The 18,543-nt window shown below is 43.1% G+C and overlaps 2 protein-coding genes across 3 annotated transcripts in view; one reads left to right on the top strand and one right to left on the bottom strand.

The window, feature by feature from the left end:
* ATP2A2 (ATPase sarcoplasmic/endoplasmic reticulum Ca2+ transporting 2) overlaps nt 1-1,680 on the top strand; it is a 41,357-nt gene extending 39,677 nt beyond the window's left edge. For both annotated transcript variants that reach the window (XR_795452.3, XM_010720107.2), the window contains exon 21: nt 570-1,680. Coding sequence is in view for 1 of the 2 variants with exons in the window: in XM_010720107.2 (XP_010718409.1) it covers nt 570-583 (14 nt within the window). In the remaining variant the exon portion in view is untranslated. The remainder of the gene's footprint in view (nt 1-569) is intronic.
* A 9,451-nt stretch (nt 1,681-11,131) lies between these two features.
* ANAPC7 (anaphase promoting complex subunit 7) lies at nt 11,132-18,537 on the bottom strand. The gene is made up of 11 exons (XM_003210917.4): nt 18,390-18,537; nt 17,713-17,899; nt 16,921-17,040; nt 16,282-16,393; nt 15,912-16,065; nt 15,665-15,807; nt 15,200-15,317; nt 14,647-14,843; nt 13,689-13,913; nt 13,151-13,301; nt 11,132-12,319 (listed from the first exon to the last, which is right to left on the bottom strand). The coding sequence occupies exons 1-11, from the start codon at nt 18,488-18,490 to the stop codon at nt 12,130-12,132; spliced, it is 1,698 nt and encodes a 565-aa protein (XP_003210965.2). The 5' UTR covers nt 18,491-18,537; the 3' UTR covers nt 11,132-12,129.
* Between the last annotated feature and the right edge of the window lie 6 nt (nt 18,538-18,543).

The raw sequence follows: 18,543 nt of genomic DNA, 5'->3' as shown, positions 1-18,543 counted from the left end.
AGCTGGGTTGTACTCTACCCTTTGCCCGCACATTAATCTGCTTAGTTAATGACTTCTTTAAAGCTTTCCTACTGCTTCACAGAACGAGCTGCAAAGCTTGAAAGAGGGACATTGTTAGGTCACTCCTGGGCTAAATTTGCAATATAATGTCTCAATTAGGGGGGAAAAAAAACAACACCTTGAAGGTATTTTTAGACTGGGGGGGAGGAGGGGAAAAAGCTCCGACTATGTAATGTGAAAACTTGGAAGTAAAAAGTGAAGACTTGAGGCAGGGAAGCACAGGAGCTCTCCAAACACACCTGACTTTCCTTTGCAGCCTTTGGCAGGGAGTGCTGCCCTGTGCTGCTGATAAAGGCGGCTCTGCTGAGTTCAGGAGAGCTGAGTCGTGCTCCAGAATGCCCCGGCTTTCAGAAGGAAGTAACCTGAGAGTGTCCCTTCAATGACAGAGCAGTTGGTTATCAGACTTAACATTCTTCCTTCTGTCACTGTAGATCTTAGTCTTGCTTTTAGAACGGTACTTCGCATTCATCCTTTCATTAACTGATACCTTTTCTTTCTTTCCTTTTCAGCAATACTGGAGTAATCGCTTCCTAAACAATTTTGCAGAAATGTGAGGTTGTTTTGTTGCGTGCATGTGTTTTTAGCAACACATCTACCAAAACTGCTGCATGTATCATGTGTAAAGATTCTTTGCTTTCCTTCAAAACAAAGCTCATTGTGTTCTCTGTGGAAGAAATGTGTGGTACCAGTAGGACTTCAGATGTACAAACGTGCAATATAGCTTACAGAATTGGAAACTCTCTCCAGAGAAGTTTGGGTTCTGTGCTGCATGGAGAAGAGCTTGTTTATTCCTGAACAAGAAGCGCTGAGCTGTCAGCCAATTTTCCATATTCCTGTATGTAAAATGTCAGTTTATAAAATGTACAATATCGAAATAATGCATGCCTTGGGTTGTAGACAAATCTGTATTGTATCATCATACATACTGCTCTATACCAGCTTATGTACAATGCGATCCTATTTATAAAATTCATGGACAAGACTACAGCTGAATGTTAAACTGTGAGCCTCCGGTTCCTAACTTTGGGTTTTTTATCATGTGTGCAAATCGACCTGTTTTGCACTGTAATGTAACTTATTTAAATCTAAGGCAGTGAGACAGATGTTGGTGCAATACAAAATCGTGATGCATTCATCTAGACAGCAGCAAACGACTCAGCCAGTTACCACAACTGCATGTATGACCTTTAGAAGCTGTAAATAAGATCAGTTGTCTACTTCCATGCTGACAGTGAGAAGCATCACACCCAGTTTCATTTGTATCAGGTAAATAAATTTATTCTACAATACATACCTGGCGTGTTATTTGATGCACTTTGTGTTCTGCAGGTAGGTGCGTGCTTCCTTCAGCGTGCTCTGACATTAATGCTGGATGGCACAAACTCACACCAACAGCATTGCACTCTTTCCTTCTAGAACTATGCAGATGCCAGCTGCTCTTCCAGCACTATGACCTCCTCGCTGGTGTGATTTCCTCTGCCCAGGGGCTTGTGTGTGTGTTTAAGGGACACTGTCAAGTAGTTTGATCACTCAGTTTTGTGTTTTTTTTTTAATGCTCCATTGTTTGTAAATCCCTCTGATAAACTTAAAATAAACATTTCTTTCCCAATTACAAGTTCATTTTTTGTCCTTTCCTATTTTCTAAATGCTTTCAGAGCTTAGTAGCTGCTTGGCTTTTTCTTCTTCCCCAGACAAAGGAAGATGAACCACCTGTGTGCTTGCTGCATCCTGCCTGCACTGGCCAGCCTGCGCTCAGCTGCACTGGGGCTCTTTCTGTTCCTGAGACCTGCACACACCCACAGGCTCCCAGACCTCCTTAAGCATTAAGCAAGACTAAAGCACTCAAGGGATAAAAGCTACATCTGCCAAGTGTCCTCTGATGCTCTGCTTTAAATCTCATAAACTAAGTTTTGTTTGGAGTAAGAGGAGGGGAGTAAGGGTACAGACAGAGCCTCTCTAAATAAGCAACTTCAAAAGCGAGTAATGTGTTTTAAATTAAATGTAATGCCTCTTAAACTCTGGGATGTGATAGCAGCACAGTGCTCGCAGACAGTGTTATCCAAATTAGGTGACGTCTGAGACCCTTCAAAAACAACAGCATGAGGTTTAAAAATACTAAAGCTGAATTCCACTGTTCAGCTCCACTATATGATGTTGGGTGCTGCACTGATACATGGGGCCGAACTGCTTTCCTGTGCTGCTTCCTACTATGGTAGTGTTGCTCTAAGCGAGCTGAGCTCTGCTCCTAACCTCTGGGCCAAAGCTGTCAGAGCCGAGAGCAGCACTCAGTGCTTATCTGCAGCCGCAGCTCTTCCCTCTGCCTTGTTTATGGGCTGGCTTCAGCACGCACCGCAGCGCTGTCTCCGAGCAGCCCAGCAAGCTGTTCTGCTGCTCCTGCACAGCACCAGAAGGCAGCGGCACGCGTCTGTTATGCTGTGCACAGACACCTGAGTTCAACAATTGAAATAATTTGTTCACACTACGGTGGAAGAAAGCACCTCATTTTAACACCTCTAGCTTGGCTGTAAGGGAAGCATGAGAAAAACTAGGCTCATTTCATCAGCTAAAGGCAGCTGAAGTCTAGTTTTGCAAAGACCAACCTCTTTATTTTCAAACGTTTTTAAGTTACAATCTGCAAGCTTAGCCAGTCCCCCAAGTGGACTTCAAGCAAAGAAAACTTGGAGCAGCTCAGTGCATTGCTAAGTACTCGCACATAAGTGTATGGGGGAAGAGATGCTGAGATAAACAGCTTCATCTCCCCCTCTTCACCTCCCTGTGACACCCTGGCCCTACAGCAGTGCAGGGGTGGGCCCACGCCCACAGCTCCCCCAGCTCTCAGGCATTACAGACACATAGCATCAAACACAGCACAGGAGGCAGAAATAGCCCCATTTTTACACTGAGGTGAATTTAATTGTGTAAGATTAAAACCCACACCCACCTCCGCAGTTGTGGGAGAGAACTGAGTAAAGCATTTGGTAGAGGAGAGAGCAAATTTGCTTCACAACTTCAGTGAGGAAAAAGCCTCAGGAAAACCCCCAGGCCAAGCCTGCAGAAGCAGCAGAAGAAAGCAGGCAGCCCCTCTCCTGCTCCTGCAGACCTTAAGACGTTTTACTGGAACAATTCACCTGCAACATTTTAAGTGCTCTACAGTAAATGCTGTTGGAGCACCATATGTCCCTGACCAGACACAGCTGCCCTTTAGACATTCCCCACCCTTTCTTCAGCAACCTAACCTGTGCCTGCTGCAGCTTATTTAGCCCCCAGAACAAAGCTGCACAATAAATAGGGAGCAAATCTAATGGCTATCCATGGACACCTCACTAGCAGTAAGCTGCAGCTGAGACCAGAGGCTCTGCAAAGCCCACACTGTAGTACACTGCACAAAACACACAGATAAGTGGGGCAGCATTAAGAGCAGCAACCAGAAGCTGACATGAAAAACGTAGCTTAGCTCTACTCCTGCTGAAGGAGCACTGCAAGTTCACCTCAGAAAAGGGGCTGTGCTCCTTAGCAGCAGCCCGTGGCAGAGCACAGTGCCCTGAACAGCCCCAACCAGCAGCAGCAGAACCAAGAGACTCCTGCTTAAAGATGCCACTTCAAACCCAGCCCACTTCACTGAGCACCAGCAGTCACCAGGCTGGGAAGGGCACGGAAGCCTTCTCACACCACGTAGCAGGCACTGGCTATTTGCTTGGTAAGGCCAAGTCCCTGCTCTTGTTTAAACAGAGACTGTGGGACCTGTATTCATGTGGGTGAGTTACCCCATCAGCCTCCTGGAGCAGCTTGAGAGAAACGTGCCGTGTTACAAGAGCATCTAGAAACTTCCATTTGTATTTATATAATCAGGTCTTGTGGAGGCAGTGCAATTTTCACTTGCACATCATCCCACCAGCGGATTTTGCTGACTCACCAGCAAGAGAAGGAAAATTCCCCAGCCTTGTTCCTGAACAATGGTCAGCCTCCAGGAACTACCTGGTGTGTCCAGTTCTGTAAGACAGAGAGGCAACCATAATAACCACTGCAATAACGCCCAGAAACAACAACAAAAGCCACAAACTGATAAGCCTGGACTGCTATAAACCCGTGCTATTTTTGCAGGTGGCAGTGTCAATTTTTCCTACAGAGGCAGGCAAAGAACACTGCTTTCCTACTGGGGTAAGATAACATCGGAGGCTAACAATCAAGTTGCAACCAGCTCATGCATTCGTAACCAAGTCACACAGCTCCAGCACGCTGCGATTGCAAAACACCAAGCGTTTCGGTCTTGCACTTATTCCTGCCCTCCCCTGCATTCAGTGAGACACGACACCCCAGACAGATTTCATAACATAAAAGTTTCTCTTATCACTGCCTTCCTCCAGATACAGCCGTTGAGGTATAATAACCTTCACCAGGCGAAACACGGGCACACGGAGCTCGTCCAGGCGTGTGTCCTTCTGCTGCTGGCAGATCAAACCCACTGCCCACAGCCTGGCTGATGCAGGGCTGCCATGCCAAAACCAGGCCCTATTATGGTGGAACTCCTCCCAAGAATTGTGTACCGATTTTCCTCATCCCACCATAGTGCAGTGGACTCTCTTTCACAGAGGATGCTGTTTGTCTCAGGAGACAAGTTACAGCAAATCCTGTACCACCACAACACCTGAGCCTCTCTCAGCCTCTTCTCAGACATCCCACCGAGTGCAGGCTTTGTACCTTCGGTGAGCTGATGACACAACAGCCACACACCCACAGAACAACAGGCAGGTGCTGGAAGCCTCAGTCCCAGTCACACATTACTGACTCATTAGGACTGCTTGCCAAAAGCCATGCTGTTCTTGAACACATCTCCCAAACCTTTCAGAGATCAAAAAGAAAACCAGAAGGAAATTGCCATTGCATTGACTCCCTCCATCAGACAGTGCACACGGACTGTAGCTGGCCTCTCAGAAAACAAGGCCAAGTTTCCAAAGCACCCTGAACCTGCTTTAACAACTTTTCCACCTTCCACAGTTACAGAACCTCCCAGAGAAACTCTGCAGACATTTCTACCGACGTTGCAGCATTGAGTCAATCAGATTCTGCAATAAAAGAACAAAAAGTTGTAAGTGAAGTGCCAAAACTAGCCTGGAGGATGAGCGTGTATGCTGCACAGCATGAGATCTGTATTAGCACATGTAGCAGAGAAAGGCCAGTGCTGCAGCTGGCTGGCTACAGCAGTGGAGAACAAGATGTTCCCTTTGTCTGGGTGGAAGGAAAGAGGTAATAATTGTGCTGAAATGAAATTCAAGCACCTAAATCCTGGAAAAGTCCTTTTTCAAGCTGACGCTGACCCTGGAGCACAGACTCCCTTCTCTTTTCTTCCTGGAATTGCTCTCACACCTGATGCTGCCTTTCTGCATATATTCAGCTCCGCACTGGTAAGACCAGCACAACATTCAGCTCTTCCCTGCACCTACTCAGGTTCCACAGTCACATTAGTTCCCACCCTTAACCACGAGGGCCTTTATCTGACAGATGTATGCTGAAACATTAATACCACCCAACCTTCCATAAAACAGAGTTGCTCTCCCACTGCTTTTAAAGCATAATAGGATTAAGAGCTCCTCTCCTCCCCTCAACATCTGGCATTTGTCTTTGAAGCCCTCACAAGACACTCCATCTCAGTGACAGCCCCACTGCCAACATCCCACAGGCCACTCAGTTCCCCATGCTGACATCCTGGTGAAAAGGCAGTACTCACGGCTGGGCACTAAGGTGGGCACTAAGGACTGCCCAGGGCTGGGCATGGGACACACACTCATCCCTCCCATCAGGGCAGGGGAGACCAACAGCAGTGAGCTGAGTGCAGGCAACATTTCCCTTCATGCAGATAAAACATGTTCTTTTTATCATTTAAAGCATTCGTGGCATGGATGGTCAATGATGGCACCAAGGTGATTAAAGCAACCTGTTTCCTGTTCACTCTTTTCAGGCAATGGAAGCAGCAAGAACAAACGCTGAAAACAAAGTGCAGCAGAGGAAGGGTTAAACTCCCTTTGCAAAAACTCAAATATTTCCGAGGCTGGAGTGTCACTGGTTGGAAGGTCCTTGAAACTACTTAAAGCCCAACATTGCAATAAGGGCAGTGAACACTTGACAGAATCCTCCAGCCTCACTGAACTGGCTGGATTTCAGCACGGCATCTCCTGCAGGACAGACACAGGTTAGCAGGACTCCCCTTCCTTCCTACACACTAAAAGCTGTTTTAAGGAGCCAAGGAAAGATTACAGACTGTCTCCACAACGTATCTCCTTTCGCAACAATCAGTAACAACACTAGAATCCAGCAGGCACCCAGGTCAGCTAGAATTCATGTTAATACAAAGATTTCAGAGTAATGCCAACCAGATAGGCAGATAGTTCAGCAGAGGAGATAACTGAAGTAGAAGCAGGAAAGCGTGTGTTCTGTGCAAGTTTGTTAGTGACCTGCATTCTAGGTCACACAGGTCTACCAGACTGACGGGGACAGTTCAGTCCATACCAACCCTGCCTCCTTCTCACCTTGATGGACTTCAGCAGGAAACACAAACATTGAGGCTATCTTCAGGTTCTGTCTGACTGCTAGGACCCCAAAGCTGAAAAAGCTCCTCGGTCACACACTGCAGCTATTTGCTGGCTTCCCAGGCTTTACAAACATTTATTTCAGGAACCATATGGACTGCAGCTTACAAACACCAGTATAAAGCAGATTCATATCTGCAGACTGCTGCTCTCACTCTACTGATGTCATCATGCTTCAGTTTCCTGGAAAACTGCTTAGTATTCCAACAAGATGAAGCCAACTTACCAGCTTCAACACATCAAACCCTACTGCATGATAAGGAAGAACACAAAATATTATACAATAAATATTAGTCTAAAAGCAGAATAACAACAACAATCTGTTAAACAGTTCAGGGAGAGGGCTGGCATCTTAATGACCTTTGTAGCAACACACGGGGCAATGTGCCACCCCTCCAGCCAACAGAGGAGCAGGGCTTTTGTGCTGCCAGCTCAACCCAAGCTCTTGGATCAACTGCCAGTGTGAGCATCAGCCCTGTGCCAACAGCTGAACTCTCCCAGCCCGGGGAGCCCAACTGGGAGACGTTCCAAGTCACCAAACCCCCCATGAGCTAAGCAAAGCCTGCTGCTGCTGCCCGCCTGTCAGGCGACTTTGATGTAATTGGACTTTCTGTTCTCTATAAATATTGCAGAAATTTAGATCAAGTCCAAGTCTCAGGATGTGGGCTTTTTTCCCTCCTTTTTCCTCTGGACAAGCACTCTGAGGCTCACTGTGCTCTAAAACACACGGCTGACAGCTGAAAAAAAAAGACAGCTGAAGTGTCCAAAGGCAGATTTCAGAATACAAAGACACTGTTTCCTGTCATGCCACACGCTGGTCCAACACCGTGCAGGCAGGACACAGAGCAGGACTGCCAGTTCAGCAGATGTCATCTGTACTCCCTTAAGAAATGTACTGCCTGTGAAGGGACAGAGGTAAAAAATTCCATCTTTTTTAAAATCTGTATGCCAGGAACTAAACTGCTATTGTTAGATCCCCAAACCGTTTGCACGCATCTGGATGACAAAAAGAAAGAGGGAAAAGGAAACTGATCTCCAAACTTCTGAAGTCCTTTGCCTCTCCTGGGAGTTGTGACCCTAGGATTTTAGCTGTAAGGAAATCTTTAGGGTTATGTCTGCTATTGTAATTCCATGTTATGCAAGAATATTGTACTAGGTATCTCTTAGACAGGAACTGATTCCTGAACTTCCTTCAGCAATATTCACACTCCTCTCCCATTCAACTTTATCCTCCTAACTGCAGAACTTTTTCCCTTTGCCTTTTGTTTGTTTCTAATGCTACTTCTATTCTGAAAGCCTTTATGTGTTTGCTTTGTGGCCCTGCAAAAGGCACGTTGAGCATGTCGAGGAGGAGGCTGGGAACTGTGATGCTGTGGAACTGCTGTGTTGGAGCTGTGGCTTAAGGCTGTGGTGAAACATCTCAATGAAGAGTAAACTGTTCATGTGGGAAATTTCAATGTAATGATTTCCTGTGTCTGTGTATCAAGTGAAGCTGTTTGGCCAGTCCGTGTTCACCACCGTTGATGCAAAATAGAAAGAACAGTCTGTTTTTACTTACTGTCTAGAGCCGTGTGCATGCTTTGCTAACCTTAATGCTAATGGCTGTTTAATGCTCTGTGTGGAATGTGCAGGGGAAGCTTTCACTGCGGTGGGTCACTGACAGATGTTTACATTGCAAAAGCCTCCGTTTAAAACTGCTTCCCTGCTTTGAACCATCTCCCAGGAGAGGCAAAGGACTTCAGAAGTTTGGAGATCAGTTTCCTTTTCCTTCTTTCTCTTTGTCATCCTGTCAAAATATTGATGCGTGCAAACGGTTTGGGGATCTAAAAGTAGCAGTGTAGCTCCTGACATGCAGATTTTAAAGCAGGTTTTGCTAAATAAAAAATACTTCTCGCCTCTGTTCTGGAGGGATCAATTTCTGCATCACTGAGCTCCTGAAAAGGATAGAAGGATCACTACAGAAAACAAAACCAATGAGGAAAACAATCACTCAAAGGAAAATAAAAGCCCTAGTTAATCCACAATAATCTCCATAATCAGCACTAATTTAAGAAGAAAAAGCACTTCAAATAGAACATTTCCTATTGGCTAGTGGTCCTCAGCTCCTTCTATTATCTCTACTTCACAATTCCAGATTCTCAAGATCTAGAAATCAGAATTATAAATGCTGTTGGTATTCCAAGTGCTATCAGCACATCACAGAAAGCGTGGCCAAGCCACATGCTACAATATTTACATGTTTGATAGCCACATCATCAATGCACAATGCTTTTAGATTCTGGTAAATTAAGACTTTTAGCCCACACAAGTCTATATAAAGGCCTTAGGTTTGAACAAACTTTGTCCCCTGACATCACTTCTGTATCTTTCTGGTCATAAAGCAAGACAGAATTCAAAACCTGCTGATGACATCTGTGATTTCAAAGTCAAACACAGCTGTCAGGATTTCAAGCACAGTCTCTCTATCCTTACGCAACCCCAGGAACAGCACGTGCTGCAGAATACAACTGGATGTCAGTTGCTTTTTGGTGTCACCTAAGTATTGCTTCACTTCTGGGAGCTCACATCACAGATCTAACAGATGGAATGTCTGTTTTTGGCTTTATTATCTCCTCTTCTAGGGTGCACTATGACTGATGGACAGAATGAGGCCAACTGCTTATTAGGGACTACTTGTTCTGGTCCCTAAACTAGAAAACCAGTAAATGAATTTGAGAGCACAAAATCTATGCAAATCCAGAGATTATATTCTAAAATTAACGCAATTAATGCTCACTGACAGACAAGAATCCCTTTGGATTTCTGAAGCTGGTGCAGAGTATGTTTGTCTATATAATATCAAATGCATTCAGCACATGTAACACTGAAGTTCCTCGGTCCTGTGCAGTACCATTAATAGCGATTATAACAAGCTAGATAACCATAATACAAACAACATTTCTGTAAGTACTTGTAGCAAAAATGCTGAGTCACAGCCTGAAGCAGTGATTGAACAACTGGTGGGAAGGCAGGGCCAACCCAGGGGAGCTCAGGTGCAGGCAATGGATGTGAGTGATAGGAAGGGGTGGAGCCAGGATCCAGCCCTTCCCAGCCCTCGTTTAAAGGCTGGCAGTGGAGGTGAGGGGATCTCTCTGGAGATCCTGCCTACTGGAGGCTCTCCAAAGGTAAGCAGTTTTGCTTTGTTTTTGTATCCATGGCTGCTGCATTTGGGGTTGGTTTTGCTCCCTGTAGCTTAGGGTTGTGCCACCTACCTACTATCACTGTGCTTTCCAACACATGACAATACTGATCTATGTGTTATCTGACTGAAATTTTCACTTTCAGTAAGAAGCAAAGTTCTGAAAAAAAACAAGCAGCAAGGATACAACTCTATTTTGACAGCTCTCTTAAGGTGTTCTTAGGTGTACCTGAGTTTAGTTGCTAAAGTTACGCATAAGCACACTGACATTCTGTGGTTTTGTTTAGTAGCATACTCAGCTTCACTTCATCAGATAATCAGCAGACACACTACAGGATGATTCAGTAAAACTGTGGTTCTCAGGTTTCCTGTTCTATATAAACATCACTTTAGAGAAATGCTTAAGACCAGTGGTTTTTACCTGTAGCTTGTGGTGGATTTAAAGGAATATCACAATGAAATGGCTGAACAGCTCATAAACTGTGCACCATGTACCTCATTCATTTCTCTTGTCAAATATTAGTTGCTTTAATACTGAAGTGACATCTAGAAAGCTGCTGACCCTACCTACCTTTCAGACACAGAATACAATCTGATGAAAGCTTGAGCCTGAGGGGGAAAAAGAGTTTCAATTTGCTTGTAAATCTGTATTTTTTTTCTGTTACAAAAAAATAGGCAATGAGCTGAAAGCTGTTCACTGCTTCACACAGCAAGGCCATTAACAGTTAGATTCCTCCTTTCTAAAAAAGGTTCTGTTTCCTCATACACCAGAATGCAATTAGCAGAATGTTCACTGTAACTGAAATGAAGCTGTTCAGTGTATTTATTTAATTACAGAGCAGTCACAGCTCATGCCAATTCAACCACCAAGATAGCAGCACTTGCTTTTCTGTTCCTCCCACAGAATCTTCAATTAAGCATGACTCCATATAATACTTCAGAAAGTCTAAAGCCCCCAGGATTCCAGAGAGAACAGATACTCAGCTCTTCTGCTTGTTTTTAAATGGCTAAAATATTAACATTCCTTTGCAAGGATGTGACATAGCAAAATACTTCAAAAATAGTTTCTAAGAGAAGTAATCTATGTAGTGCATTTTTGTAATTTCTATAACGTGACAGAAGAAGAGCTTTTACCCTTTTTGGCATTGTACTCCTACAGTTAGGGGATGCTTGTTCTCTGTGTCAGGTATTTGTACAAAATAGGTATTCCTCTGTTAGCTGCTACTCTGAACTGCTTTTTAGCCCCGTGTTAAGGTCTGTCTGCTCCAGCATAACTGTGGGAACAGATTAAATATGAAAGAAATTGAAATGGCAATATAAAAAGATATTTCAGGAAACAGAATGGTAAGAAACATAACAGCACAAAGTAATTCCTCCTCCTACACATCAAGCCCACAGATCTGAAACAGTTTCTAGATTACACAAAGATCACCCTCAAAGAGATGATGCTGAAGTGATAACATGAATTCAAATATTACCTGACAAAAAATATATAAACATGGCAAAAACAAGGTGATACGTATTGGTACAATTTAACATTTGTACAGAAAAGTGGAACAGGATGAATTCTTATACATCCTGTATGCAGAACATGAAGTGCTTTGAGTCACTGCTGTAAAACCCTTACGTAATACACTGAAGTAAACTGCATTTAAAATGTTTATGTACAGGCAGATTACAAGGCTTAGTAAGGACTGGTCTGATTCTGTACACATAGAAATCAATCGGCTACAAAAGTGTCCCCTAGCTCAAAGCTGCCTTCTTTATACCACATGCAATGCCTTGCAAAAAGACAGTAATTAAACCAACACAGCAAGAGAAAAGTGTTGCTTTCAGCCACAGCCGAGTGACTCCTCAAAACTTCAGCAGGAGTGTGAGCCCAAATCACAGCGTACGAACAAGGGAAGAAGACCTTTTTCACCAAGGCATACCAAAATACTATTTACAAATTGATAAAGCACGCTTAGCCCTGAATGCAACTTAGACAGCTTTCACCAAAAACAACAGGCTTCTAGGAACTTCAGATTCTAATGCTTTTGGTTTTAGTAGGTTGAGGTTTTTTTCTTTTTAAATGAAAGATGCAAATGACTTCCACTGCAGTTAATTCCTTACACCTAATAAATAAGAAGCATCAAGAATCTTCATGGCATTGAGATGCATAGACGGAAACCATTTAATAGTTCTATTAAATTAAAAAAAGATAAAAAAGAAAAAGTCTTCTGTTCCTGCAAATATCAGAGTTCAGAAGGGAATGGCCCTGATGGTACCACGTTCATGTGCCAAATTGACCATTGGGAAGAGCAGCCATCACTGCATGCCAAACCACTGCTCCTGATCTGCCCACTGGGCTGCCTCGCTGTCACTGCCTTCCAAGTCCCCCTCTTCTCCACTTCCCTCCATATCATCCACATCTTCTTCCTGGGTTGCATCTGTTGGACTTTCCTCTTTTTCCATTTTCTGCATTCCTTCTAGTGACTTCTGATCATTTGGATCCAAGCTGAGGGAAAGAGAAGAAAAGCAAGTATTGCCTTGAGACTTATTTTTCTTTTATTTGTGACGTTACCATAAAAACAGATCACTTTTTCTGCACTTCCTGTTTAGCACCACCAAGAATTTCAGCCTGGTAGGCACTTCACCTGACAGTAACACCAGGTATTACACTCTCATATAAAAGCATTTGGAGCCTCAAGAGTGCACTTTTCTAAACACCACACTCCTAAAGAAAAGTTAGTCAGCTCCTCCGCACAACACTAATCATAAAGCAATGAGAAAGTAATAAAAATGTCAATAACTATGATTAAACACATCACATACAAGGAAAAAACAGCTGACCTGTTTATATTATGTGCTTGCTGTGGGTATGAAGGGCTAGACTTAAAGTAAATTTAACTGCCTGAAATCAAAAAATAGTAACGCTTAACATAACTTCAGAAGGTAACATTAAGGTTCTTTATTACCTATTTAAATTTACACAGTAGCTCCTGTTTATACATCATCTTCTGCTCTAACGGAACAGCTCCCATGAAGCCTGCCTATATAATTACTAATTATAAATACATCCATACCTCAATCACTTCAGCAGCCAAAGAACTCCATGCCCAGCGATGTCTGCAATGAACACAATCCCTAAGTTTTGCACTCCTCAGCACGAAGCCCTGTACCAACTAATTCATTATCAGAACATGATGTACACGTTTGCCTGCTTTGAGGAAGCATGATGTGAAGCTACCTCTGCTGCACACCCTAATCAACTGGTGGCCCGACACTCAACTTTTTACTTGGTCAATTATTCATTTCTATGCACTACAGCCTCGGCTCTGTGGCTTACCTGAGGGCAATACTGTACTGGTCCATTGCTTCCTGGTACTCATTGACAGCTACGAGGAAGTCTCCCAGAATTCGATGCAGAACACAGTCGCTCTGATTAGCCAGTGCATTCCTCAGCAAAGCAATTCCATCTTCATACTTTTGCTCTCTACCTGTTAATTTGCAAAACAAATTTTAATTAATAGCTTAAGTAAAGCAGTAAGCAGATTGTACACTAAGGGCTATCACAACACAAAAGCATTTCTTCCCTCAGAAGGCAGGAAGGATGGCAGTAATACACTTTTTGTAAGCAGTGACTGCTACACACATTAACACACATACTTTGAAGGCAAAACGTTTTGTATGCAATGGTTTAAAGTGCTGCCATAACGTCAGTTGCTAGGTACAATTAATTCCTGTGCTTTTTCCTTCCAAACAGAACTGACAAATCCCTGTGGTGCAACACCCCTGTCATATTATTTGCACTGATGAGGCTGCAGAACACTCCTGTATATGACGGAGTGCGTTATAAGAAAGTTGACATGAAAAAAGGAACTTACTTAGAAGTTCTGCTTTCTTTACCACAGCTTTAATGTAATCAGGTCTTTGTGTCAGTGCTTTGTCCAGTAATGTTTTTGCTTTCTCCTGTGTGACTGGATCTTCAAGGCAGACTGTTGCTAACAGAGTGAGCGTCTGTGCATTTGCTCCCAGAGTTTTATACACATTATTTGCCATAACCATAGCTTCCCGGATACTGTTAGATGCTAGGTAACATTCAATGAGACCTGATAATAAAGAAGAAAAGCATTTCAGTTTCATTTGGTACTGCAGTCAATCGCCTCTCCTCAATTATTAGCACTTGGTCATCATGCAAAACACACAACAGTGGATCAAGAGGACTGCAGTGTAGTTCTCCATTGGCAAACTACATACCACAGTGAACATCCAGATGTAACTGCTGCCAACAGTTGAAATATTCTAGAAGCAATTCTTAAGACTGCCAATAAACAGTCATCCATTTGGAACCACTATCATCCATTTTTATTTAATACTGTGTATCTTCTGGAGTGTTTTATTTTGCTAAGAGAAATTAATATAACTTTTAACTCTATAAGAAAATGCATATTCCCCCAAACACATGAGCATTTCTCCTTAACTAATTACCATCTAAACTGTTCCTACTTAGGAGACAGTATGACAAAATGAGGCTCCTGGTACCACTAACCATACATTGAGTGTCATCATCCAAAACTGATCTGCTCAGAACACCCAAGTCTGTTTACATTCAGATTAAGCCACTTAAAAGCAAACAACTTTTTTGAAAATAATTCTTATAAATGCATGCATCCTCTAGTATCTCTTGTCTGACTACTTCTATCAGCACTGTGGGTTTTTTGGGTAATAATAACTTATGTGTTAGAAAGTCAACAGTGGAAAAAAGGTTTTCTATTATCTTTCTTAATAATAAGAGCCATTAGTGCTGCACCAATGCAGTCTGAGTAGCTTTGTTTCACTCACCCTCATAGCAATCCAACCTGCAAGGCGCGAGGCGTATTGCTTCACGGAAGTGTATGATTGCTTCCTGTACTCGGCCCATGTTCCTGAGGGCAGCTCCCTTCAGCAACAGAGCCTGAACGCTGTTGCTATTAAGCTGGATAGCTTTGGCTCCTAAATATAAGGCACGGGAGTATCGTTTACTATAAAAACTATGACACCTATGGAAAGACAAGATGGATTGTAAACACGTACTGCCTGTGTACATTCACAGAGACTCAAAAGAGAGAGGGAAGAAACAGGTTACAAGTAACTGCTGAATCTTCTGTATTTTAAGTTAGAAATAAATGTTGGTGTAAAAACAAAGAAACCCATTAACCATCACAGCTATTTAGTACATCACTGCAAAGGTTTAGTAACTCAAACCAGTTTAGGCTTAAAGAAACCAACCAAAATAAGTACTCGTGAGTAGTTAAAGTTACCTCCAAAACAGGACAAAAAAGCTGATTTCACTCTATCAGCTGTAATCAACCTCACTCAGCAAATCAAGGGTAAGAAAGGAAAGAGAGCATCTTACCCTGACACCACCCAGGGTTCTGCATGTTGATCTGAAATATTGAAGAGACGGCAGCCTAAGTTTTCTACATCCTCCAGTCGACCTTCCCGTGCCAACAAATAGCCGTACACATCCATTCCTGCAGTGAAAACATTGAAGGTCAATCATCAAGAAATAGAAAGCTCATTCACTACAATAAATTCAAACTTCCTAACTAAACTATTCCTAATTTATGCTTCTTAGGCAAACCACATAAGTGGATGTGTCACCTTCTAGATATCTGCCACTTTAAACAACTTGCAGTGCAATCACTTAGTTTAATCTGCATAACTACCAGCAACTGGTAAGTGTACAGTTTCTGAATGTAAACTCTGAATTGAAAGACAGATACAACTACATTCAATAGTACGCTCAATATTTGTTTGCTACTCAAACTTAATTTACCAGATCATTATCTAGGTAAACGTTCCTTTACGATTTACTCACCTTTTATTAGGTAAGGATCCAGCATTTGAGCTTGTTCAAATTTTAGAATAGAGTTTTTATTATCTCCAGCTCTGAAATACAGGTCTGCTAAGCTCCCCAGTAGATCTACATTATCCCTCAGCAATGACTTTTTCTCTAAAGAGCTTTAAGAGAAATAAATTGCTATTATTTATGCGTAATGATATTAAAATAACATTAAAGAAATATTTTATGGCATTTGATTACATCATGCTCTTTCAATTCTTACCAAATTGTATTGATTGCTCTAGTGTTATCTCCAGTGTGCACAAAAGCATATGCCTTGATCCACACTGAAAGCCAGTCCAAGTTTGGAATGCTCTGAATGATATTTATTGTCATGGAGGCCACTTCTGCACCTTTCACCGACAGCGAGAGCAAACCTGTTCAGAGAGGTATTCAAAATAATAAAAACCATTTTCAATCATCATTACTACAAATTATCTGAAGACTAGGAATCACAAACAAGCAGTTTGCCATGAATTTATCATTTGCATTAAATATTACGTAGAGATGGCAGTCAATTACCCAGTCCCAAACATGCTTCAAATTATAATGCTTCTTAGAACTGACGTACCTAACAGTGTGGAGAAACCTACCTAGTATGGCATCAAGTGCTAATGGGCACTGCCTCAGTACTTCCTTGTAGCTCGTAACAGATGAGCGTTCTTGACCTGCTTTCTTGTATAGATTTGCCAGCATCATATTGATCTGCAAGTATTAGAAAGGAGTTCTCGTTAAGATAAGGTGACAACTTTGTCCTCCCTCCAGCACGCTGTCTCCCTCCCTTCTGTTCTGAGTAGTTCTTCTGAGATCACTATAACCTACCATGGATTATAAAATTAATATTGATTCTTGAGTCCAAATATAAAATTTACATTTTTTCATTTACATAGTACACGTGGAAATCTCAGCACTGTGACATCCAAAAATGGGCAAGTGTCTTAAGTATGACGAGAAGAACCTGTACAACCGCTGCATTAACTTTCTTTCAGTTCATTCCTTTATATCAGTGGAAGCTCTCAAGAGAAGGAAGGCATGGAATGTTTCTGTTTAGCTTCTAAATAGTAACAACTGATAAAAGAACAGGAATGATTCAAGCTCTGTGCAGTCCAACTAGTTGGGTCCCGCCACAAGATTTTATTATTCTAGTGTGTACAGATTAAAAGTTTGCTTTCCTCAACCTTTTTTTCTACCTTCTGAGCAAGTGCGAGTGATAAACATCTGCCAGAACAAACCTTTGGGGTCCTCTGTCTGGAAGGAATCCCATCCAGAATGGCAATGGCATCTTTATCTTGCTTCAGCATCGTGTAACATTCAGCCATTTTATATTTTACTTCAATTTCAGATGGTAAACACTGAAATAAAATGTAATATTAAAGGACAACTGTAGTGGAAATGTTATGTCACAGACTGAAACAGTGATTGAACACTGGGGGGAGGACAGGGCCAACCCAGGGGAGCTCAGGTGCAGGCAATGGATGTGAGTGATTGGAAGGGGTGGAGCCAGGATCCAGCCATTCCCAGCCCTCATTTAAGGCTTGGCAGTGGAGGTGAGGGGTTCTCTCTGGAGATCCTGCCTGCTGGAGGCCCTCCAAAGGTAAGTGGATTTCTTCCTTCGTTTCTGTATCCACAGCTGCTGCATTAGGGCTTGTTTTCATTTGCTGCAGCCAAGGATTGTGCCACCCTGCTATTATTACTGTACTTTCCACTACGTTATAGCATTACAGCATTGCAACATATCATCTTAGTAACATTAAAAAAACAAAAAAAACAAAAAAAAACCAAAACATGGATAAGGTCTCCTCATTGAATGTTTTGTGTAAGTTAAAAATTTCTAGTGCAAGAAAGGTAAAAATGCAACCTACTGCTGGCTCACATTGCTCATCTCTTCCAAAACCATGAATTATACATATTAGAAAAAACGGCAGCCCACAGTCTAATGCTACAATATTGAATCTTCAACATTCACCAAAGCAGAGGGGGATACACAATCGTTTCATGCAGCACACCGCTCAGTTTTTAAATACCTGGCTCTGGGGAGCTGATGCAGCATTCCCAGTAGAAGGCCTTACTTTTGAGGTTTTACTCAATGCTTTCTTCTGCTGCAAAGCCATTGTATACTTGCTGACAGCGTTTCTATATTCTTTATCGTGGAAAAGAGAGTCTGCGTGGTATACGAGGAGTTGGTACTTCTGAGATGGTGAAAACAGCTCCCTAGAAAAGATGCAGACAGCCTGAGATCAGCTAACAGCCTCAGAACCAAGGACAGACCCGAAGTTATTCATCCAGCTTCAACTTTGAGCTGTTGCTGCTGCTTTCTACACGGGTAGAAAGGGCACAGCTCCTCACAGAGCTGCATTTTGCTGTGTTGAAATGCGAGGATTTTGAAATGGGACCGTGGTTCTAACCAGACCTCACAAAACTACCCGAAACGATCCAGGAAAGCCCTGAAAAACAACGGGAACCGCGAGAATGAGAGGAAGAGCTGTGATGTGCGCTGGGCACCCGTGGTAAGAAAGGAGGAAATCGCTGTATCTCCACTGGCGAAGCCCATGAAAGGGCCGCAGACCCGTGCTGCTGCCGCCCAACCGCGGGCAGAGGCGGGCTGACAGAACACAGCTTCATCCCTACAGGGCCCTGAGCAACGGTAGCGCAGCGGCCTTTTCCTTCCCGGTCCCGTCAGCGCGGCGGGAGGGCCACTCACGGGTTGTTGCCGCTCATCGTTAGGAGAAGCCCGCTGAGGAGCCGCACGTTCGAGTGGAGCCCGGCGGAGGCCATCTCCCGTACATGCTCCACCACGCTCATGCCGGCGGCGCAGAAAGGACAGGATAGAAGGAACAACGCGGCGCACGACGGGA

The sequence above is a fragment of the Meleagris gallopavo genome, chromosome 17, assembly GCF_000146605.3.
Source record: "Meleagris gallopavo isolate NT-WF06-2002-E0010 breed Aviagen turkey brand Nicholas breeding stock chromosome 17, Turkey_5.1, whole genome shotgun sequence".
Lineage (NCBI taxonomy): Eukaryota > Metazoa > Chordata > Aves > Galliformes > Phasianidae > Meleagris > Meleagris gallopavo.
This window is presented reverse-complemented; position numbering and strand designations above follow the sequence as displayed.